This window comes from Phocoena phocoena, chromosome 2, assembly GCF_963924675.1.
Source record: "Phocoena phocoena chromosome 2, mPhoPho1.1, whole genome shotgun sequence".
In the NCBI taxonomy this organism is placed as follows: Eukaryota; Metazoa; Chordata; class Mammalia; order Artiodactyla; family Phocoenidae; genus Phocoena; species Phocoena phocoena.
In genome coordinates this window covers 118308564-118333486 of record NC_089220.1, presented here as the reverse complement: position 1 = coordinate 118333486, position 24923 = coordinate 118308564, and the positions used below count along the sequence as shown (strand labels likewise).

The window sequence follows — 24923 nt, the reverse complement described above, 5'->3', positions numbered from 1 at the left end:
TTTCAGAATGTACTACCTGGGTTCTCTCTGCGAGAGGATGATCACATGAGTGTAATGAGTCTTTGAGCCGAGATTCTACAGTATTAGAAGGTCCACCTCCAACAAATTCACCTTTCTGAATACTTTGGTCAGGTAGAAGACGTACATTTTCTTTATCACTGTCATCCTTTGATCTTAATGCTTCTGTTGGTAATGAAACTTTTGGCATCACTGCTGTTGATCGTGAACGAACAGGCCTTCCTCTCTGAACAGTTTCCCATCCTTCAGCATCTTTCCGTTCTACGCAATTGAGGGAAGAAAATAAATCAAGATTTCTTTGATGATAAACGTTTTCAAAAACCTACAAAATAACATTTTCCAACCTAATTCCCATTAAATATAACTAAAATATAAACATGACACTAATTACTATGCAAGGTGTATTGTGCACAAGTGTGTGTGTGTATTCTCTAGTTCCTACAACCACACTGTGGGGTAGGTATAATTATCCCTATCTTACAAATGATAAAACTGAGATTAAGACTGACCTAAGACCCTGGGACTTCCCTGGTGGTCCAGTGGTAAAGAATTCGCCTTATAATGCAGGGGACATGGGTTCGATCCCTGATCCCACATGCCAAGGGGCAACTAAGCCAGAGCACAACAACTACTGAGTTCACACACCTCAACTAGAGAGCCTGCATGCCGCAAACTACAGAGCCCATGCACCCTGGAGCCTGTGTGCCACAACTAGAGAGAAACCCATGTGCCACAACGAAAGATCCCACATGCCTCAATGAAGATACGGTGTGCTGCAACTAAGGCCCAATGCAGCCAAAAATAAAATAAATAAATCCTTAAAAAACAAAAAAGACTGACCTAAGTCCCCATAGTCAGAAAGTAATAACATTTATACTGTATATACTATGTGCTAGAACCGTTCTAAGTGCCTTAGATGTAACTCTTTTAAATAAACCCTCTTAGAGGGTTCACAACAACCCTCTAAGATCAGTACTATCATTCCCATATTACCAGTGAGGAAACTGAGACAAAGAGAGGTTGAGAAATTTACCCAAGGTCACACACTTAGTAAAGGTAAAGCCAAGATGTAAGTCTAGGCAAATTGGTTCTGATGTCCATACCCAATGAATATGTAAAAACCACCTCCCCTTCTTTTAGAATCCAAACGTAGGCCTTGGTCCAAAATCCACGTTCTTTTTCCCCTGTCTCAGTACTAACAGTATACACTGACGTAGGAAAAAAAGGTAAAAAACTATTTTAATGATCATAAGATTATAGTGTTAAATGAATGAACCCTCAATGATCTAGTCCAGTATTTCACCATACACATAAGAAAATGAAGGCCTGTATCCAAAGTCACAGAGCAAACTAGCCTAAAATAAATAAGCTTCTACCAAAATGTTTCAAAATTTCACAACCTGAGATATATATGTATACAGTGATAGCCACAATTTTTAAAATTTTATAGGCTAATTGTAATCTATCAAAATTAGTATGAAGACTTCCAGTTCTGGCCAAGATGGAGTAGCCTCACCTTCATTTCCACGTCCTCCTACTTACAATTAAGAACTCTGGAAAAAAACATACAAAATAAGCACAGGACGATTTTAAAAGATAGAAAGTAGTAGGTGGACTGCCTAGTGACCCTGGGAATTGAAAAGCAGCACAGCAGTGAGTTCTGTTTTTGTTTATTGCTGACAGGATGCTATAAAAAGCCTCCAATCCAGAAGGACCAACTGACATAGACAAAACAGGCAACAGCAAAACTTGTTTTGCCAAGCCAAAGGACAGAGAAAAGGATGGCCTAAGAAAACAGACAACCATTTTGGCAATATTCCTTCTATTCTAGCCAAACGTCAGTGGAAAACTTCCACCCCATAGTTTCAATAGGGGTAAGCAGAGAGCTGAACTTCCGTTGCCCACCTGGCAGAAGCAGATGGTGGTCCAATTCCCTCACCAAAACAATGTCAGCAAATGTCAGCAAAATGTGAGCTGAGCTCTTACCTCCAATTGGCATTAATAACACTAAACAAAGCAGTAGGAACCGTACTTACTCAGCACTCCACTTTCCCTCACACCTAGTGTCAGTGGGAGCTGAACTTCCACACCCACCAAGCAGCAGTGAGACTTAACGAGGTAGTGAAAGTCAGAACTGGTAGACACTGACCTAGTCAGCTAGCTGGGAGGGAGTCCGGGAAAATGTCTGGAACTGCCTAAGAGGCAAAAGACCATTGTTTCAGAGTGCACGAGGAGAAGGGATTCAGAGCACTGCCTAAACGAGCTCCAGAGATGGGCACGAGCCATGGCTATCAGCACGGACACCAGAGAAGGGCACGAAACACTAAGGCTGCTGCTGCAGCCACCAAGAAGCCTCTGTGCAAGCACAGGTCACTATCCACACCTCCCCTCAGGAGAGCCCGCGCAGCCCACCACTGCCCGGGTCCCATGATACCGGAACAGCATACCCAGGAGAACACACGGCATGCCTCAGGCTGCTGCAACGTCACAGTGGCCTCTGCCACCGCAGGCTCAAGCCGCATACCATACACCTCCCTCCCCCCAGCCTGAGTGAGCCAGAGTCACCTAATCAGCTGCTACTTTAACCCTGTCCTGTCTGAATGGAGAAGATGCCCTCAGGTGACCTACACGCAGAGGCAGGGCCAAATCCAAAGCTGAACCTCAGGAGCGGTACGAACAAGAAGAAAAAGGGAAATTTCTCCCAGCAGCCTCAGGAGCTGCGCATTAAATCTCCACAATCAACTTGATGTACCCTGCACTTGTAGAATGCCTGAGTAGACAACAAATCATCCCAAAATTGAGGCGGCAGACTTTGGGAGAACTGTAGACTTGGGATTTGCTTTCTGCAAATAATTTGTTTCTGGTTATATGTTTATCTTACTTTAGTATTTACAGTTTATTAACATTAGTAGAAGTGTTTATTGATTTCGTTGCTCCCTTATACATACATATATATATATATATATATATATATATATATATATATATAATCTTTTCCTTTTTTTGTGAGTGTGTACGTGTACGCTTCTTTGTATGATTTTGTCTGTATAGCTTTGCTTTTACCATTTGTCCTAGGGTTCGGTCTGTCTTTTTTTTTTTTAAGTACATTTTTTAGTGCTGGTTATCATTGGTGGATTTGTTTTTCAGTTTGGTTGCTCTCTTCTTTCTGTCTTTTTATTTCTTTTATTACTTTTTAATAATTATTTTTCATTTTTGATTTTAATAACGTTATTTTATTTTATTTTTTCTGTCTTTCTTTCTTTTTTTCTCCCTTTTCTTCTGTGTCGTGTAGCTGACAGGGTCTTGGCACTCTGACCAGGTGTCAGGCCTGTGCCTCTGAGGTGGGAGAGCCGAGTCTAAGACATTGGTCCACCAGAGACCTCCCGGCTCCACGTTATATCAAATGGCGAAAGAAATCCCAGAGATCTCCATCTCAACTCTTAAACCCAGCTCCACTCAAAGACAAGCAAGCTACAGTGCTTGACACCCTATGCCAAATGACTAGCAAGACAGGAACACAACCCCATGCATTAGCAGAGAGGCTGCCTCCAATCATGATAAGGTCACAGACGCTCCAAAACACACCACAGGACGTGGTCCTGCACACCAGAAAGACAAGATCCAGCCTCATCCACCAGAAAACAGGCACCAGACCCCTCCACCAGGAAGCCTACACAACCCACTGGGGGCAGAAAACAAAAACAACGGGAACTATGCACTTGCACCCTGTTAAAAGGAGACCCCAAACACAGTAAGTTAAGCAAAGTGAGAAGACAGAGAAATACACAGCAGATGAAGGAGCAAGGTAAAAACACACCAGACCAAACAATTAAAGAGGAAATAGGCAGTCTACCTGAAAAAGAATTCAGAATAATGATAGCAAAGACAATCCAAAATCTTGGAAACAAAATGGAGAAAATACAAGAAAACTTTAACAAGGACCTAGAAGAACTGAAGACCAAATAAAAAATGATGAACAACACAATAAATGAAATTAAAAATTCTCTAGAAGGAATCAATAGCCAAAAAACTGAGGCAGAAGAATGGATAAGTAACCTGGAAGATAAAATAGTGCAAATAATAAGCAGCAGAATAAGGCAAAAAGAATGAAAACAACTGAGGACAGTCTCAGAGACCTCTGGGACAACATTAAATGCACCAAGATTCGAACTATATGGGTCCCAGAAGAAGAAGAGAAAAAGAAACGGACTGAGAAAATATTTGAAGAGACTATAGTTGAAAACTTCCCTAATATGGAAAAGGAAATAGTTAAACAAGTCCAGAAAGTGCAGAGAGTCCCATACAGGATAAATCCAAGAAGAAACATGCCAAGACACATATTAATCAAACTATCAAAAATTAAATACAAAGAAAGATATTAAAAGCAGCAAGGGAAAAACTACAAATAACATACAAGGGAATAACCAGAAGGTTAACAGCTGATCTTTCAGCAGAAACTCTGCAAGCCAGAAGACAGTGGCAGGACATATTTAAAGTGATGAAAGGGAAAAACCTACAACCAAGATTACTCTACCCAGCAAAGATGCCATTCAGATTCGATGGAGAAATTAAAACCTTTACAGACAAGCAAAAGCTAACAGAATTCAGCACCACCAAACCAGCTTTACAACAAATGCTAAAGGAACTTCTCTAGGCAGGAAACACAAGAGAAGGAAAAGACCTACAAAAACAAACCCAAAACAATTAACAAAATGGTAAAAGGGACATACATATCAATAACTACCTTAAATGTAAATGCATTAAATGCTCCAACCAAAAGACACAGACTGACTGAATGCATAGAAAAGCAAGACCCATATATATGCTGCCTACAAGAGACCCACTTCAAAACCACGAACACATAGACTGAAAGTGAGGGGATAGACAAAGATATTCCATGCAAATGGAAATCAAAAGAAAGCTGGAGTAGCAATTCTCATATCAGACAAAATACACTTTCAAATAGACTATTACAAGAGACAAAGAAGGACACCACATCATTATCAAGGGATTGATCCAAGAAGAAGATATAATAATGGTAAATATTTATGCACCCAACATAGGAGCACCGCAATACATAAGGCAAATAATATCAGCCATAAAAGGGGAAACTGACAGCAACACAATTATACTAGAGGACTTTAACACACCACTTTCACCAATGGAGAGATCATCCAAAATGAAAATAAATAAGGAAACACAAGTTTTAAATGAAACATTAAACAAGATGGACTTAATTGATATTTATAGGACACTCCATCCAAAAACCAACACAAGACACTTTCTTCTCAAGTGCTCATGGAATTTCTCCAGGATAGATCATGTCTTGGGTCACAAATCAAGCCTTGGTAAATTTAAGAAAATTGAAAGAGTATCAAGTATCTTTTCCAACCACAACGCTATGAGACTAGATGTCAATTACAGGAAAAGATCTGTAAAAAATACCAACACATGGAGGCTACACAATACACTACTTAATAACCAATAGATCACTGAAGAAATCAAAGAGGAAATCAAAAAATACCTAGAAACAAATGACAATGAAAACACAAGGACCCAAAACCTTGGGGATGCAGCAAAAGCAGTTCTAAGAGGGAAGTTTACAGCAATACAGTCCTACCTTAAGAAACAGGAAACATCTCAAATGAACAACCTAACCTTACACCTAAAGCAATTAGAGGAAGAAACAAAAAACCCCCAAAGTTAGCAGAAGGGAAGAAATCATAAAGATCAGATCAGAAATAAATGAAGAAGAAATGAAGGAAACAATAGCAAAGATCAATGAAACTACAAGCTGGGTCTTTGAGATGATAAACAAAATTGATAAACCATTAGCCAGAGTCATCAAGAAAAAGAACAAAAGACTCAAATAAATAGAAATGAAAAAGGAGAAGTAACAATTGACACGGCAGAAATAAAAAGGATCATGAGAGATTACTACAAGCAACTCTATGCCAATAAAACGGACAAACTGGAAGAAAGGGACAAATTCTTAGAAATGCACAACCTGCCAAGACTGAACAAGGAAGAAATAGAAAATATGAACAGTCCAATCACAAGCACTGAAATTGAAACTGTGATTAAAAATCTTCCAACAGAAGGCTTCCGTGATGGCACAGTGGTTGAGAGTCCGCCTGTCGATGCAGGGGACACGGGTTCATGCCCCCGTCCGGGAAGATCCCACATGCCGCGGAGCGGCTGGGCCCGTGAACAATGGCTGCTGAGCCTGCGCGTCCGGAGCCTGTGCTCCACAACAGGAGAGGCCGCAATGGTGAGAGCTCTGCGTACCACAAAAAAAAAAAAAAAAAATCTTCCAACAAACAAAAGCCCAGGACCAGATGGATTCACAGGCAAATTCTATCAAACATTTAGGGAAGAGCTAACACATCTCCTTCTCAAACTCTTCCAAAATATAGCAGAGGGAGGAACACTCCCCAACTCATTCAATGAGGCCACCATCACCCTGACACCAAAACCAGACAAAGATGTCACAAGGAAAGAAAACTACAGGTCAATATCTCTGTTGAACATAAATGCAAAAATCCTGAACAAAATACTAGCAAACAGAATCCAACAGCATATTAAAAGGATCATACACCATGATCAAGTGGGGTTTATCCCAGGAATGCAAGGATCCTTCAATATACGCAAATCCCTGAATGTGATACAGCATATTAACAAACTGAAGGCGAAAAACGATATGATCATCTCAACAGATGCAGAAAAAGCTTTCGACAAAATTCAACACCCATTTATGATAAAAACCCTCCAGAAAGTAGGCATAGAGGGAACTTTCCTCAACATAATAAAGGACATATATGACAAACCCACAGCCAACTTCGTCCTCAATGGGGAAAATCTGAAAGCATTTCCACTATGATCAGGAACAAGACAAGGTTGCCCACTCTCACCACTATTAATTTAACATAGTTTTGGAAGTTTTAGCCACAGCAATCAGAGAAGCAAAAGGAATAAAAGGAATCCAAAACAGAAAAGAAGAAGTAAAGCTGTCACTGTTTGCAGATGACATGATGCTATACATAGAGAACCCTAATGATGCTACCAGAAAACTACTAGAGCTAATCAATGAATTTGGTAAAGTTGCAGGATACAAAATTAATGCACAGAAATCTCTGGCATTTCTATACACTAATGCTGAAAAATCTGAAAGTGAAATTAAGAGAACACTCCCATTTACCATGGCAACGAAAAGAATAAAATATCTAGGAATAAACCTACCTAAGGAGACAAAAGATCTGTGTGCAGAAAATTATAAGACACTGATGAAAGAAATTGAAGATGATACAAATAGATGGAGAGATGTACCATGTTCTTGGATTGGAAGAATCAACATTGTGAAAATGATTCTAGTACCCAAATCAATCTACAGATTCAATGCAATCCCTATCAAACTTCCACTGGCATTTTTCACAGAACTAGAACGAAAAATTTCACGATTTGTATGGAAACACAAAAGACCCTGAGCAGTTAAAGCAATCTTGAGAAAGAAAAATGGAGCTGGAGGAATCAGACTCCCTGACTTCAGACTATACTACAAAGCTACAGTAATCAAGACAGTATGGCACTGGCACAAAAAGAGAAATATAGATCAATGGAACTGGACAGAAAGCTCAGAGATAAACCCACGCACATATGGTCACCTTATCTTTGAGAAAGGAGGCAAGAGTATACAATGTAGGAAAGACTGCCTCTTCAATAAGTGGTGATGGGAAAACTGGACAGGTACATGTAAAAGAATGAAATTAGAATACTCGCTAACACCATACACAAAAATAAACTCAAAATAGATTAAAGATCTAAATGTAAGGCCAGACTCTATAAAACTCTTAGAGGAAAACATAGGCAGAACACTGTATGACATAAATCACAGTAGATCCCTTTTGACCCACCCTCTAGAGAAATGGAAATAAAAACAAAAATAAACAAATGTAACCTCAGGATACTTAAAAGCTTTTTTGCACAGCAAAGGAAAACATAAACAAGATGAAAAGCCAACCCTCATAATGGGAGAAAATATTTACAAATGAAGCAACTGACAAAGGATTAATCTCCAAAATATACAAGCAGCTCATGCAGCTCAATATCAAAAAAACAAACAACCCAATCCAAAAATGGGTAGGAGACCTAAATAGACATTTCTCCAAAGAAGATATACAGATTGCCAACAAACAGATGAAAGGATGCTCAACATCAGTAATCATTAGAAAAATGCAAATTAAAACTCCAGTGAGGTATCACCTCACACCAGTCAGAATGGCCATCATCAAAAAATCTACAAACAATAAATGCTGGAGAGGGTGTGGAGAAAAGGGAACCCTCTTGCACTGTTGGTGGGAATGTAAATTGATACAGCCACTATGGAGAACAATATGGAGGTTCCTTAAAAATCTAAAAATAGAACTACCATATGACCCCGCAATCCCACTACTGGGCATATATCCTGAGAAAACCATAATTCAAAAAGAGTCATGGGCTTCCCTGGTGGCGCAGTGGTTGAGAGTCCGCCTGCCAATGCAGGGGACATGGGTTCGTGCCCCGGTCCGGGAAGATCCCACATGCTGCGGAGCGGCTGGGCCCGTGAGCCATGGCCACTGAGCCTGCGCGTCTGGAGTCTGTGCTCCGCAACGGGAGAGGCCACAACAGTGAGAGGCCCGCGTACCGAAAAAAAAAAAAAAAGTGTCATGTACCACAATGTTCACTGCAGCACTATTTACAACAGCCAGAACAAGGAAGCAACCTAAGTGTCCATCGACAGATGAATGGATAAAGAAGATGTGGCACATATATACAATGGAATGTTACTCAGCCATAAAAAGAAATGAAACTGAGTTATTTGTAGTGAGGTGGATGGACCTAGAGTCGGTCATACAGAGTGAAGTAAGTCAGGAAGGGAAAAAGAAATACCATATGCTTACTCATATATATGGAATTTAAAGGAAAAGAAAGAAAATGGTTCTGATGAACCTAGGGGCAGGACAGGAATGAAAACACAGACATAGAGAATGGACTTGAGGACACGGGGAAGGGAAAGGTAAGCTGAGACTAAGTGAGAGAGTAACACTGACATTAATACACTATCAAATGTAATATAGCTAGTGGGAAGCAGCTGCATAGGACAGGGAGATCAGCTCGGTGTTTTGCAACCACCTAGAGGGGTGGGATATGAAGGGTGGGAATGAGACGCAAAAGGGAGGGTATATGGGGATATACGTATGCATATAGTGATACAACAGAAAGTAACACAACATTGTAAAGCAATTATACTCCAGTAAAGATATTAAAGGAAAAAAGAAAAAGAAAAAAAAAAAGCCCTGGAATAATCCCAACCTGACTGTGATTTGTTATCATTTTTATTTATCGCTGTATTTAATTCACTAATATGTTGTTCAATGTTCAAGAGAAAATGTTTTATTATAATATGCTTTTTAGGTTTTGATATTAAGGTTATAAAATGATCTCTCTTTTATTCTGAGGAAGAGTTTAAGATTGAATGTATCTTTACCTAAAATGTTTGGAAGAATTCACAGGTGAAGACATTTTGACCTGGAATTTTCTTTGTGAAAAAATGTTTCATTATTAACTCACATTTTTTTACATTCCTTCAAGTTTTTCTAATTCTTGATATGCAACTTCTGTTATGTTTTTCAAGTTATTTGTTAATTTCTTCTAAATTTCTAAATTTAGTGTATAATATTGCTCATAATTTCTTTTTAATATTTTGGGGATCTGTGCCAATGCCCCTGTTTCATTCCTGGTGCTAGGCCTTGTCTCCTTTTTTTCTTGGTATTACTAGAAGTCTGTTAATTTTAATGGTCTATTTGAAGAACTACATTTTGGCTTTGTTAATTTTTCTCTATTCTCACCTGTATTTTTCCTTCCATATTCCCTGGGTCTAGCTTGTTCTTTTCTAACTTCTTGAGATGGACAGAGTATGGATTTTAGGTTTTCCTCCTTTCTAATTGGTGTAATTGAAGCTAGAAAATTTCCTCAAAGCATAGCTTTACCCTAATCCCAAAGATTTCAAATGTTCATTTTTATTCAACTGACATTTTCTAATTTTCAGTGTGATTTCTTCCCTGACTCATGGATTATTCAGATATATATTCCAAAATTCCAAAAATCTGAAAATTGTACAGCTACATTTTTGTAATTAATTTCTAACTTCATTCCACTGTGTTAAGACAGGCAGAATAAGTTCAATCATCTGAAAGTTGTTGAAACTTGTTTACTGTGTCAATTTTGGTAAATATTCCATGTGTGCTTGAATATGTATTTGGACTTACAGCCATGACAAAGTAGCCTGTATTAAAATTAATCTTATTCCTGCCAAAGAGAACTACAAGAGCTAGATGAAATATATAAATGAATTGTTTAAAGGCATTGGAAAGCAACCAGTATAGGCAAGACTCGAGGAACTACAATTCCTGAGAATAGGGACAACAACATGAGATCCACATTCACCCTAGAATTTTCCCTGAAGACTGCTGGAATTCACAGTGTAGGAAAGTGAGTTCTAGCAGAAACCAGCAGTCCTATCTAGCTAAGACAGATATTGGAGTTCGATGAGTCTAAAGCAACTGGGGCTTCAGGGGAAAAAATCTTGGAGAGGGGGAAACTGCAGGAAAGTAAGCCAAAAGAATCTGCATTCAATCTTCCCCTAAGAAGTCTGACAACTGCTAAGCTTTGCATATACAGGGCAAGATTCCAAGACACCCAGCAGAAAATAGCAGCTGGGATGCTAATGAACTAAGCAGATATTGTAGCAACTGTATGGTGCTGAGGAAACAAAAGTTGGAACTCAGGAATGAAGTGGTCTTGGCAAGCACCCCAGGTTTTCAATTGAGACTCCAAAAGGAACAAGAAAAAACTAAAACACATCAACTTTAATAAAACCTCAAGCCAAACCTTGACAGGATTAAGGTGTTCTGCTTGTTCTCTACCTTACTGCCATAAAAAACTACATATTTTTAGAAGAAGTCTCTATAACTTTTAGTATACAATGTTAAACATTCAATTAAATATGAGGCATCCTAATCAAAAAGAGTAAAATAACTCTAAACTGCCCCAAAACTGTTTTTTAAACTAACAAACTCACAGATGGTTCAAACATTTTACTTTTCAGACACAAATTTTTTAAATAGCTATTATTAAGATGTTCAAGAAAATATGGATTAGACATAGAGAACAGAGGATGAGTAGAATGACTAGAAGACATATCAGTAAAAAGTTTCCAGATTGAAGTATCAAAAGGGAAAAAAATGGAAAAAAAAAGCATTAGTTGTTAGACATATCAATTATGTCAAGTTCATTAATCAGGTTGTTTAGATATTTTTGATCTTTACTGATCTTTATCTACAGGTACTATCATTTGAGACAGTTATGGTAAAATCTCCCAGTGTAAATACAGACTTTTTTTCAGTTTTTCCTTTCAGTCCTGTCCGGGTTTGCTTTATATGTTTTAAAGATATGTTATGTGCATATAAATTTAGAGTTACTTTATCTCTCTGTTGAAATGACCCTTTAATAATTTTTAAAATCTCTAAAATGTTGCTTGGCTACTCTTATTTCATCTGGTAACAATACTAGCTTTGATTTGAATGGGGTATGTATAGAATATCTTGCCCTGCCTTTTTCTTTTGACTTTTCTACATCTTAATATTGAAGGTGTATCTCTTATAAGCAGAATACAATTGGGCTTTTTTTTGTGTGTGTGTGGTACGCGGGACTCTCACTGTTGTGGCCTCTCCCATTGCGGAGCACAGGCTCCGGATGCGCAGGCTCAGTGGCCATGGCTCACGGGCCCAGCCGCTCCGCAGCATGTGGGATCTTCCCGGACCGGGGCACGAACCCGTGTCCCCTGCATCAGCAGGCGGACTCTCAACCACTGCGCCACCAGGGAAGCCCCTATTTTTAAAAGTGTTATAATCTTCATTTTTAAAATTTAATATTTAGACCATTTACATTTAATGTAGGGATTGATACATTTACTTCTATTACATTATAATTCTTTTTTTGATTTGTCTTATGTGTTTTATGTTTCTTTTTTTCCTCTTCTCTTGCTTTCTTTTGGATTGATCAAAAAGAGTATTAGTTGAACATTTGTTTATTCTTCTTTGTGGTTTTCCTGAATTTATAACACAGTGTTGACTTATGTCTAATGCAAACGAGCACTTCTGTAACTTCTTAGACAATGTTAGAACCTAGAAAATATAAACTCCATTTATTCCTCTCTCATCTTTTGGGTTACTGTCATAAATTTTCATTCTACATATATGTCAAGCTCCACAAGACATTGTTTCACACAGTCAATACACATTTAAGGTTATCTGCATGTTTATTCCTTCTAGTTTTTTTCATTCCTTCATGCATTTCTGGGATGCTATCTGGAATCATTTTCCTGCCATCTGAAGAACTCTGTGGGTTTTTTTAGTGTAGGTCTGACTACAAATTCTCTCAATTTTTATTCATCTAGAACTACCTTTATTTCACCTTCATTTTTGAAGGTTATTTTTTGCTGGATGCAGAATTCTCTCTCCAGTTATTTTCTTTCAGCACCTTAAAGATGTCATTCCACTGCCATCTGGCTTTCATCAGCTATAAGTTGACTCTTGCTCATTTTAAAAGTCTTTTTTTTTACTACAAATAGAATTACCATATGACCCAGCAATCCCACTACTTGGCATATACCCTGAGAAAACCAAAATTCAAAGAGAGTCATGTACCAAAATGTTCATTGCAGCTCTATTTACAATAGCCAGGACATGGAAACAACCTAAGCGCCCATCATCGGATGAATGGATAAAGAAGATGTGGCACATATACACAATGGAATATTACTCAGCCTTAAAAAGAAATGAAATTGAGCTATTTGTAATGAGATGGATAGACCTAGAATCTGTCATACAGAGTGAAGTAAGTCAGAAAGAAAAAGACAAATACCGTATGCTAACACATATATATGGAATTTAAGGGAAAAAAATGTCATGAAGAACCTAGGGGTAAGATAGGAATAAAGACGCAGACCTACTGGAGAACGGACTTAAGGATATGGGGAGGGGGAAGGGTGAGTTTTGACAGGGCGAGAGAGAGTCATGGACATATACACACTAACAAACGTAGTAAGGTAGATAGCTGGGGGGAAGCAGCCGCAAGGCACAGGGATATTAGCTCGGTGCTTTGTGACAGCCTGGAAGGGTGGGATGGGGAGAGTGGGAGGGAGGGAGACACAAGAGGGAAGACATATGGGAACATATGTATATGTATAGCTGATTCACTTTGTTGTAAAGCAGAAACTAACACACCATTGTAAAGCAATTATACCCCAATAAAGATGTTTAAAAAAAAAAAAAACAAAAAACAAAAAAAAAATAAAAATAAAAAAAAATAAAATAAAATAAAATAAAGGGTGAAAAAAAAAAAAAAAGTCTTTATTTTTTTTTTAAAGCTGTGACTACTTGCAAAGATTTTCTCTTTCTTTGATTTTTAATATTTTTATTATATTGCATCTAGGTGAGATTTGTTTTATATTTTTCCTACTTGGAGTTTATAGTGGTTCTTGAATATAAGACAGTATCTTTTGACAGTTTGGGGAAATCTTCAGTGATTACCTCCTCAAAGGTTGCTTTTGTACCATTCATTCCATCCCTTCAGACTCCACTTACAGGTGTGCCTCTTATGCTCTTCTCTGCATTCTCCTCTCTCTCTCTCTTTTCTCTCCATGATATAGCCTCAGTATTTTCTACTGACTTAGAATTAATTCAATCCCAACTCTCCTAAATTTTAAATCTCTTCTCAGTGTGGGTAAACACATTAGTTGTTTTAAGAATTTTATTTATCTTCCTGGATTCCTCCCTTCCAGGGCACTGTGACCATAAAAAAATCTGGACTGGCTGCTATCTAGACATTTACACAGCAATCATCCTGGGATCACCACCACAGAATTATTACCTTTGCCTCTTCTCTGTACTGGCTCCCTCTGGTAGTGACAGTGTCCATAAAGTTAAAAATCTTTTGAGACCTAGAATGTCTGAAAATGTCTTTAATCTACTCTCACATCTCATGGATAATTTGGCTGGACATAGGATTTTAGCTTAGAAATTATTTTCCTCCAGAATTTTGAAGACATAGCTCAATTTTCTTGTGGCTTCTAGTGATAATTCTGCAAAAGCAGGTGTCATCCTGATTCTTGGTCATTTGTATATAAACTGATTCTTTTCTCTAATTTTTTAGAGCCTCTCATCATCTGTAGTACTCATAAATTTCCCAACTTTTTTTTTTTTTTTTTTTTTTGCGATACGCGGGCCTCTCACTGTTGTGGCCTCTCCCGTTGAGGAGCACAGGCTCCGGATGCACAGGCTCAGCAGCCATGGTTCATGGACCCAGCCGCTCCGCAGCATGTGGGATCTTCCTGGACCGGGGTACGAACCCGTGTCCCTTGCATTGGCAAGCAGACTCTCAACCACTGAGCCACTAGGGAAGCCCCTCCCAACATGTTCTGATGTCACTGCAGTTTCATCCATTATAGTGGGCACTTAATGGGCCCTTTTGGTTAAAAACTTATTATCTTTCTGTTAAACAAAATTTCCTTTAATTATTTCATGACTTCTTCCTTTTCCTTTATCTTTCTATAATCCATATTATTCAAATAGTGGATAGTCCAGTATCTATTTTTATATAATAAGCCTAAAACTTAGCATCTTAAAATACTATGTTATTTCCATGCAATTCTTTGACTCAGGAATCTGAAGAGTGCTCAGTTTGGTGGGGGGAGGTGTAGGAGGGGGTTCATCTCATCTCCATATGGTGTCAGCAAGGGTGATTCAACTGAGACCAGAGAATTCATGATAGCTTCACCACATGCCCAAATCTTTCATACTAGTTACTGGCTGAGACTAAGTTCTTCTCCTGGCCACTTTCTCTTCACATGGTCTCTCATTATTCAGCAGCCTATCTTGGGCTTCTTTACATGGTAGCTGGCTTCCAACAAGGAGAAAATTGAAGCTGCAAGCCCTCTTACCAGCTAGGTTGGGAATTTACCAAACCTCGCTCTAGATACATTCTATTGATTATATCAAGTCACAGGACCAACCAAAGATTTAAGGCGAGGGAAAACAGAATCTACCACTTGACGGTGGAAGTGGCATGCATGCACAGGGATGAGAGAAACTGTTCACACCCATCTTTGCAGACAATCTACCACAGTCCACTATCTGGCTTCAGATCGCCTAAGTCTTCCAAGACTCCCAGACATTCATCAATTAGAGAATCAGCCTTGAAGACCAATATCTCATGATCTGTATCAGATTTGGATGTGTTCCTCAGGTGTGGGTTCTCTTGATCTGGAAACCTGGCAGTTCAAGTAGAAGAGGGCTTGAAGTGGAAGCGAGATTGAGGCATCTCAACATTATCTTTATCCATAGTCTTCTACTTAGTCTCGTTGTTTGCAATACAGTACCCCCACCTTCCAATGTGTCTGGTATCTCTCAGGTCAAATACCATCTTTTGTACCTTCTCTAGAAACTAAACCTCCAATGTTCTGTAGGGTGAGAGAGATACATCTACTCTCATCCTACTAGTCAGAGTTATGGGGAAGTGGGGAGGATTCGAGATTCTTCTTATAAACCCTACCTATACCCTCACTTCCAGAGATACCTGCTCCCACCAATTACTGATCCTTTTGGAAATTATGTGGATCAAATTGGATTGCTTGACAGTTTTGCCCACCCTCTGAGCTGAGGATTCAGCTAGCTTACTCAAATGTCACAACTGGTCTTGCTATTTTCCAACTTTCAAAAATTTGTTCATATCATCTCTTCTCCTGTCTCTTTTTCCTTAAGTCCTTTCATATCATTTTAGTTGAGTCTGGGGAAAAAGCAAAGTAACTGCATGTGCTCACTCTATCATCTTTAACAAAAATCAATTTTATAGCATATCATTACAAACTTGAGTACTATACCTACTGTAATTATAAATTACTTAAGATATACACCATAATTCACTGTGCAAAACAGTGCATCAAAACCCCACAACTGAACACCAAAGTGGTCAAAAACAAAATTCCTTGGTATATTAACGAGTATTTTTAAGCCTAGTCATAATGAAGATCTATCATTTCACTTCAACCAAACGGGTCACACTCATAAATAATCTGAGAGTACTGCTTTAAACAAAACCATGATACATGCTAAGACTATAATTCCTTTAAATTCTTTTGCAGTTTTGATTTTTTAACACATTTCTCTCAGACTTTCAAGACACAGACACTAAACTTCATGATTCCACATTTTCCTACCTTTTCCTAAGAACATACCAACTCTCAATTTTCTACTTTCTCAATAGAGAAAGCAAGGGCAATATATTCCATAAAAGTAAGGTATATATCTGAAATAAGCCAATCGCACTTACTGAGACCAAAATGGAAAAACAGCGCAACAACAATATCAATAATGCAAAGGTGGCAATACCTTTGTTATATCCAATAAAACATTTCTTTATGAACCAAAAAACTCCAAAGTGATCCTTCATTGAATAGAAAAGAAAGCAGTATTCTCAAGTTGTTCCTTAACTAATAAGACAAACTCATTATTACTTACTAACTATCACTCTAAAATCCAAGCCTCTAAAGATGTATAAAAATCCACTCTGGATTTATGAAGGAAACTCCTATGGAATCAATTCAGATGAGTCTTCAGAATTACAGCCCTTCTATTTATTTTTGCCCCTTTATTATTCTGATGGTATGGAAAACAGATATGTGAGTAAAGATAAACACATGATATTATTTTAGTACCCAAACAACATTTAAATATTAATGAAATGAAGTACTGACATGACATTTTAAAGTGTATACTACCTAGAAGATGAACTACTTTATTTCTTTTCTACTTATAAATGAACTGACAAAAGATATCATTCTCCTTAAAGTATACACAGGGCAAACCTGAGACTAGAATGACCTCCAAAAGTTTTCATACAGTTTTTAAGATGATTTTATGATTTTAACTGAGGCAAATTAACATCATATAAATGATGCACAAAGATAAATATATAATGTTATTAGCACCAAATTCGAATAAAATAAATATCTTCACATAAATCTACTTGTCTAATACATACAAAGGTTGATTCAAAGTCACTTGCCATTTTTGCGGGAAGGCTTCTGCACTGTCATTGGTGGGCAAGACTGGGCAGGTGCTACATCCGAAGAAGCAGTAGAGCCTGTATGATGAGCCTTTACCTTGTCAGCCCAACTGACACCTGTGGGAGCCAGACGCGGAGCAGCCACTGTGCCAGGTGAACCCCTATGGAGAAAATGACAGCATTTAATAAATCAAATATAAGTTAAAATTTTAAATATATAGTTAATATATTTAAATTTTAAATGCATTATGTGTGTGTGTGCGTGTATCCACATATATAGAATAACATACCACCACAGCAATTTAAGGCAAATATACTCATAAATTTATCTTCTTCTAATACCTCATTAATATACCATATTATATGGGAACAAATATAACAAAAAAGCTCTCACCAGATTGGTTTAAAAGAAAATTTCAGTTAAATGGGGAATCTTAAAAAAATTCATATATTTTTTATTTAAAATTTTATTTTCATTTAAAACTCATAACTTTTAATATAAATGTGCATTAATTTGCCAATTTATCGATGTAGGCATTATTAAAACAGGCTTTTTTTGTGTATATTATTTCATACATGATGCCTCATTGACAATGTCCAATTTTGTTTTCTTTAAAATGGAGTGATACTTTAGTGACACCTATTAAATAATCTTAGTACACAATCCTCCTCAATTTTAATAATAATTTCCCCAATCTTTCACAGTTGTCCTATCCACTCATCTGACAGCAAAACGTTAACAGTTCACTTTATGAAAGCTTTCCAAAAACTTATCTTAGTTTTCACAGAAACAATGACTCTTTTACACTCACATTTTAGTGGTTTACTTAATATTTAAGTTATGAGTTAATATATAGACAACTTGAATAAACAAGTTTGGTAACTAACTGCATAGTCTAAAGCATTTAACTCAACCAGGAAGAACAGAATTGCGCATATATACTAAAGTAAGCCTATAAGCCACAATCTTTCAGCATGCTTAAACATGTTTTACAATGATAATAAAGAGTCTCAATTAATCCAATGACATAATACATGGAGATCAGTATGAGAACCTTTACTATGCATGCATTAAAGACTTCCAGGTTAAAATAAACCATGTACTATACAATACTCTGAACCACAGACTAATGGACTGCATTACAGGGAAATTTCCCTTAAACTGGTGATAGAATATAAAAACATTTGGTTTTATTTGCTTATATGTCTTTCCCCCACTCCACTAAGGTCCAAATATTATAAGGTTCCAAAGTCCATCAACCTTCACCTAAGGCAATATTATCTAATAATCTCATATGAAAGCAAAAAATTGGTTCTACTGAATAACACTTTATGAGCTCTTAGTAAGGGCCAAGTATTGATACAATGCCAGATGCTTGTGATAGAGAAGATATGACAAACATCTTGCCTTAAAGAAGGTCATAATATAAGTACAAAGAATAAACAAACATTAAAAATTTTAACACACTGAGGGTTTGAGGTAGCTGCTGTCGTGGGGTGGATAAGGCAAATCAGCAAGCCACTCCAGTAGCCAGTCACAGGAGAGCAATGCTTTGGACCTGCCATCAGCTTATGACACATGGGATTATGTGTTGCAGAGACCCAGCAAGGAGGTCCACAGTGAGGCTTTTAGTCCTGAGGGAGCCCTTTCTATTCCTTGCTCTTGTGATGTGGATCCAGCTGTGTGGCTGACAGGGTCTTGGTGCTCCTGCCTGAGCCTCTGAGGTGGGAGAGCCAAATACAGAACACTGGACCATCAGAGACCTCCCGGCCCCACATAATATCAATTGGCGAGAGCTCTCACAGACATCTCCGTCTCAATGCTAAGACCCACATGCACCCAACGGCCAGCAAATTCCAGTGCTGGATGTCCCATGCCAAACAACTAGCAAGACAGGAACACAACCCTATCCATTAGCAGAGAGGCTGCCTAAAATCATACTAAGTTCACAGACACCCCAAAGCACACAACCACATGCGGCCCTACCCACCAGAAAGACAAGATCCAGCCCCACCCACCAGAACACAGGCACCAATCCCCTCTGCCAGGAAGCCTATACAAGTCACTAAACCAACCTCACCCACTGAGGGCAGAAACGGAACACAACAGGAACTACGAACATGCAGCCCGCAAAAAGGAGACCCGAAACACAGTAAGTTAAGCAAAATGAGAAGACAGAGAAATACACAGCAGATGAAGGAGCAAAGTAAAAACCCACCACACCAAACAAATGAAGAGGAATTAGGCAGTCTACCTGAAAAAGAATTCAGAGTAATGATAGTAAAGATGATCCAAAATCTTGGAAACAGAATAGAAAAAACAGAAGAAATGTTTAACAAGGACCTAGAAGAACTAAAGAGCAAATGAACAATGATGAACAACACAATAAATGAAATTTAAAATTCTCCAGAAGGAAGCAATAGCAGTACAACTGAGGCAGAAGAATGGATAAGTGCGTAGAAAGTAAAATAGTGGAAATAACTACCACAGATCAGAAGAAAAAAGAATGAAAAGAATTGAGGACAGTCTCAGAGACCTCTGGGACAACACTGAATGCACCAACATTCAAATTATAGGGGTCCCAGAAGAAGAAGAGAAAAAGAAAGGGACTGAGAAAATAGTTGAAGAGATTATGGCTGAAAACTTCACTAATATGGGAAAGGAAATAGTCAATAAAGTAAACGAAGCACAGAGATTCCTATACAGGATAAATCCAAGGAGAAACACGCAAAGACACAAATAATTCAAGCTATCACAAATTAAATACAAAGAAAAAATATTAAAAGCAGCAAGGGAAAAGCAACAAATAACATACAAGAGAATCCCCATAAGGTTAACACCTGATCTTTCAGCAGAAACTCTGCAACCAAGAAGAGAGTGGCAGGACATATTTAAAGTGATGACAAGGAAAAACTCACAACCAAGATTACTCTCCCCAGCAAGGATCTCATTCAGATTCAACAGAGAAATTAAAACCTTTACAGACAAGCAAAAGTTAAGAGAATTCAGCACCACCAAATCAGCTTTACAACAAATGCTAAAGGAACTTCTCTAGGCAGGAAACACAAGAGAAGGAAAAGACCTACAATAACAAACCCACAACAATTAAGAACATGATAGAACTACCATATGAAGCAGCAATCCAACTACTGGGCATATAATCTGAGAAAACCATAATTCAAAGAGTCGTGTACCAAAATGTTCATTGCAGCTGTATTTACAATAGCCAGGACATGGAAGCAACCTAAGTATCCATTAACAGATGAATGGATAAAGAAGATGTGGCACATATATACAATGGAATATTACTCAGCCATAAAAAGAAATGAAATTGAGTTATTTGTAGTAAGGTGGATGGACCTAGAGTCTGTCATACAGAGTGAAGTAAGTCACAAAGAGTAAAACAAATACTGTATGTTAACACATATATATGGAATCTAAGAAAAAAAAAGTCATGAAGAACCTAGGGGTAAGACGGGAATAAAGACACAGAACTACTAGAGCATGGACTTGAGGATATGGGAAGGGGGAAGGGTAAGCTGTGACAAAGTGAGAGAGTGGCATGGACATTATATACACTACCAAACGTAAAACAGATAGCTAGTGGGAAGTAGCCCCATAGCACAGGGAGATCAGCTAGGTGGTTTGTGACCACCTACAGGGGTGGGATAGGGAGGGTGGGAGGGAGGGAGATGCAAGAGGGAAGAGATATGGGGATATATATATGTATAGCTGATTCACTTTGTTATAAAGCAGAAACTGACACACCATTGTAAAGCAGCTATACTCCAATAAAGATGTTAAAATAAAAAGAACATGGTAATAGGAACATACATATCGATAACTACCTTAAATGTAAATGGATTAAATGCTCCAACCAAAAGATATAGACTGGCTGAATGGATACAAATACAAGAAACGTATATATGCTATATACAAGGGACCCACTTCAGACCTAGGGATACATACAGACTGAAAGTGAGGGAGTGGACAGAGATATTCCATGAAAATGGAAATGAAAAGAAAGTTGGAGTAGCAATCCTCATATAAGACAAAATAGACTTTAAAATAAAGACTATTACAAGAGACAAAAAAGGCCACTACATAATGATTAAGGGATAAATCGAAGAAGATATAACAATTGTAAGTATTTGTGCACCCAACACAGGAGCACCTCAATACATAAGGCAAATGCTAACAGCCATAAAAGGGGAAATCGACAATAACACAATGATAGTAGGGGACTATAACATCCCTCTTCCACCAATGCACAGATCATCCAAAATGAAAATATTTAAGGAAACAAAAGCTTTAAATGACATATTAAACAAGATGGACTTAATCTATATTTGTAGGACATTCCATCCAAAAACAAAAGAATACACTTTCTTCTTAAGTGCTCAAGGAACACTCTCTAGGATAAATCATATCTTGGGTCACAAATCAAGACTTGGTAAATTTAAGAAAATTGAAACCGTATCAAGTATCTTTTCTGACCACAATGCTATGTGACTAGAAATCAATTACAGGGAAAAAAAACTGTAAAAATTACAAACACATGGAAGCTAAACAGTACACTACTAAATAACCAAGAGATCACTGAAGAAATCAAAGAGTAAATCAAAAAATACCTAGAAACAAACGACAATGAAAACACAATGACCCTAAACCTAGGGGAGGGAGCAAAAGCAGTTCTAAGAGGGAACTTTATAGCAATACAATCCTACCTCAAGAAACAAGAAACATCTCAAATAAACAACATAACCTTACATCTAAAGCAATTAGAGAAAGAAGAACAAAAAACCCGCAAAGTTAGCAGAAGGAAAGAAATCATAAGGATCAGATCAGAAATAAATGAAAAAGAAATAAAGGAAACAACAGAAAGATCAATAAAACTAAAAGCTGGTACTTTGAGAAGATAAACAAAACTGATAAACCATTAGCCAGACTCATCAAGAAAATACAGAAGAAGACTCAAATCAACAGAATTAGAAATGAAAAAACAGAAGTAACAACTGACACTTCAGAAATACAAAAAATCATGAGATTACTACAAGCAACTATATGCCACTAAAACAGACAACCTGAAAGAAAAGGACAAATTCTTAGAAAAGCACAACCGTCCGAGACTGAACCAGGAAGAAATAGAAAATATAAACAGACCAATCACAAACAATGAAATTGAAACTGTGATTAAAAATCTTGCAATAAACAAAAGCCCAAGACCAGATGGCTTCATAGGCGAATTCTAGAGGATTCATTTAGAAAAGAGCTAATAACACCTATCCTTCTCAAACTCTTCCAAAATATAGCAGAGGGAGGAACACTCCCAAACTCATTCTACAAGGCCACCAACACACTGATACCAAAACCAGACAAAGATATCACAAAAAAAGAAAACTACAGGCCAACATCACTGATGAACATAGACACAAAAATCCTCAACAAAATACTAGCAAACAGAATCCAACAGCACATTAAAAGGATCATATACCATGATCAAGTAGAGTTTATCCCAGGAATGCAAGGATTCTTCAATATATGCAAATCAATCGATGTGATACACCATAATAATAAATTGAAGGATAAAAACCATATGACCATCTCAACAGAGGCAGAAAAAGCTTTCAACGAAATTGAACACCCACTTATGATAAATATGCTCCAGAAAATAGGCACAGAGGGAACCTATCTCAACATAATAAAGGCCATATATGACAAACCCACAGCAACATGGCTCTCAATAGTGAAACTCTGAAACCATTTCCTCTAAGACCAGGAACAAAACAAGGTTGCTGACTCTCACCAAGATTGTTCAACACAGTTTTGGAAGTTTTAGCCACAGCAATCAGAGACAAAAAAGAAATAGAAGGAATCCAAATCCAAAAAGAAAAAGTAAAACTGTCACTGTTTGCAGATGACATGATACTGTACATAGAGAATCCTAAAGATTCACCAGAAAACTACTAGAGCTAATCAATGAATTTGGTAAAGTAGCAGGATAAAAATTAATGCACACAAATCTTTTGCATTCCTATACACTAAGATGAAAAATCTGAAAGAGGAATTAAGGAAACACTCCCATTTACCATTTCAATGAAAAGAATAAAATACCTAGGAATAAACCTACCTAAGGACACAAAACACCAGTATGTGGAAAACTATAAGACACTGATGAAAGAAATTAAAGACAATACAAACAGATAGAGAGATATAGCATGTTCTTGGACTGGAAAAATCAACATTGTGAAAATGACTATACTACCCAAAGCAATCTACAGATTCAGTGCAATTCCTATCAAACTACCACTGGCATTTTTCACAGAACTAGAACAAAAAATTTCACAACTTGTATGGAAGCACAAAAGGCCCCAAATAACCAAAGCAATCTTGAGAAGGAAAAACAGAGCTGGAGGAATAAGGCTCCCTGACTTCAGACTATACTACAAAGCTACAGTAATCAAGACAGTATGGTACTGGCACAAAAATAGAAACACAGATCAATGGAAAAGGATAGAAACCCCAAAGATAAATCCACGCACATATGGTCACCTTATCTTTGAGAACGGAGGCAAAAATATACAATGGAGAAAAGACAGCCTCTTCAATAAGTGGTGCTGGGAAAACTGGACAGGTACATGTAAAAGAATGAAATTAGAACACTTCCTAACACCATACACAAAAATAAACTCAAAATGGATTAAAGACTTAAATATAAGGCCAGACTCCATAAAACTCTCAGAAGAAAACATAGGCAGAACACTCTATGACATAAATCAAAGCAAGATCCTTTTTGACCCACCTTCTAGAGAAATGGAAATAAAAACAAAAATAAACAAATGGGACCTAATGAAACTTAAAAGCTTTTGCACAGCAAAGGAAACCATAAATAAGACGAAAAGACAACCCTCAGAATGGGAGAAAATATTTGCAAATGAAGCAACTGACAAAGGATTAATCTCCAAAATATACAAGCAGCTCATGCAGCTTAATATCAGAAAAACAAACAACACAATCCAAAAATGGTCAGAAGACCTAAATAGACATTTCTCCAAGGAAGATATACAGATTGTCAACAAACAGATGAAAGGATGCTCAACATCACTAATCATTCGAGAAATGCAAATCAAAACTACAATGAGGTATCACCTCACACCAGTCAGAATGGCCATCTTCAAGAAATCTACAAACAATAAATGCTGGAGAGGGTGTGGAGAAAAGGGAACCCTCCTGCACTGTTGGTGGGGATGTAAATTGATACAGCCACTATGGAGAAGAGTATGGAGGTTCCTTAAAAAACTAAAAATAGAACTACCATACGACCCAGCAATTCCACTACTGGGCATATATGCTGAGAAAACCATAATTCAAAAACAGTCATGTACCACAATGTTCACTGCAGCTCTATGTACAATAGCCAGGACATGGAAGCAACCTAAGTGTCCATCGACATATGAAATGGAAAAAGAATATGTGGCACATATATACACTGGAATATTACTCAGCCATAAAAAGAAAAAGAAATTGATTTGTAGTGGTGGATGGACCTAGATTCTGTCATACAGAGTGAAATAAGAAAGAGAAAAACAAATACCATATGCTAATGCATAAATACAGAATCTAAAAAAAAAAAAAGGTCTGATGAACCTAGGGGCAGGATAGGAATAAAAACACAGATGTAGAGAATGGACTTGAGTACATGGGGAGTGGGAAGGGTAAGTTGGGATGAAGTGAGAGAGAAGCA

At 37.6% G+C, this 24923-nt stretch overlaps 1 protein-coding gene across 2 annotated transcripts in view; it reads right to left on the bottom strand.

The window, feature by feature from the left end:
- Nucleotides 1–24923, bottom strand: part of SCAPER (S-phase cyclin A associated protein in the ER) — a 467237-nt gene that overhangs the window by 351400 nt on the left and 90914 nt on the right. For both annotated transcript variants that reach the window (XM_065871326.1, XM_065871328.1), the window contains 2 exons: nt 17179–17339; nt 17–279 (listed from right to left, as the gene is read on the bottom strand). In XM_065871326.1, the coding sequence (XP_065727398.1) occupies nt 17–279; nt 17179–17339 (424 nt within the window). The remainder of the gene's footprint in view (nt 1–16; nt 280–17178; nt 17340–24923) is intronic.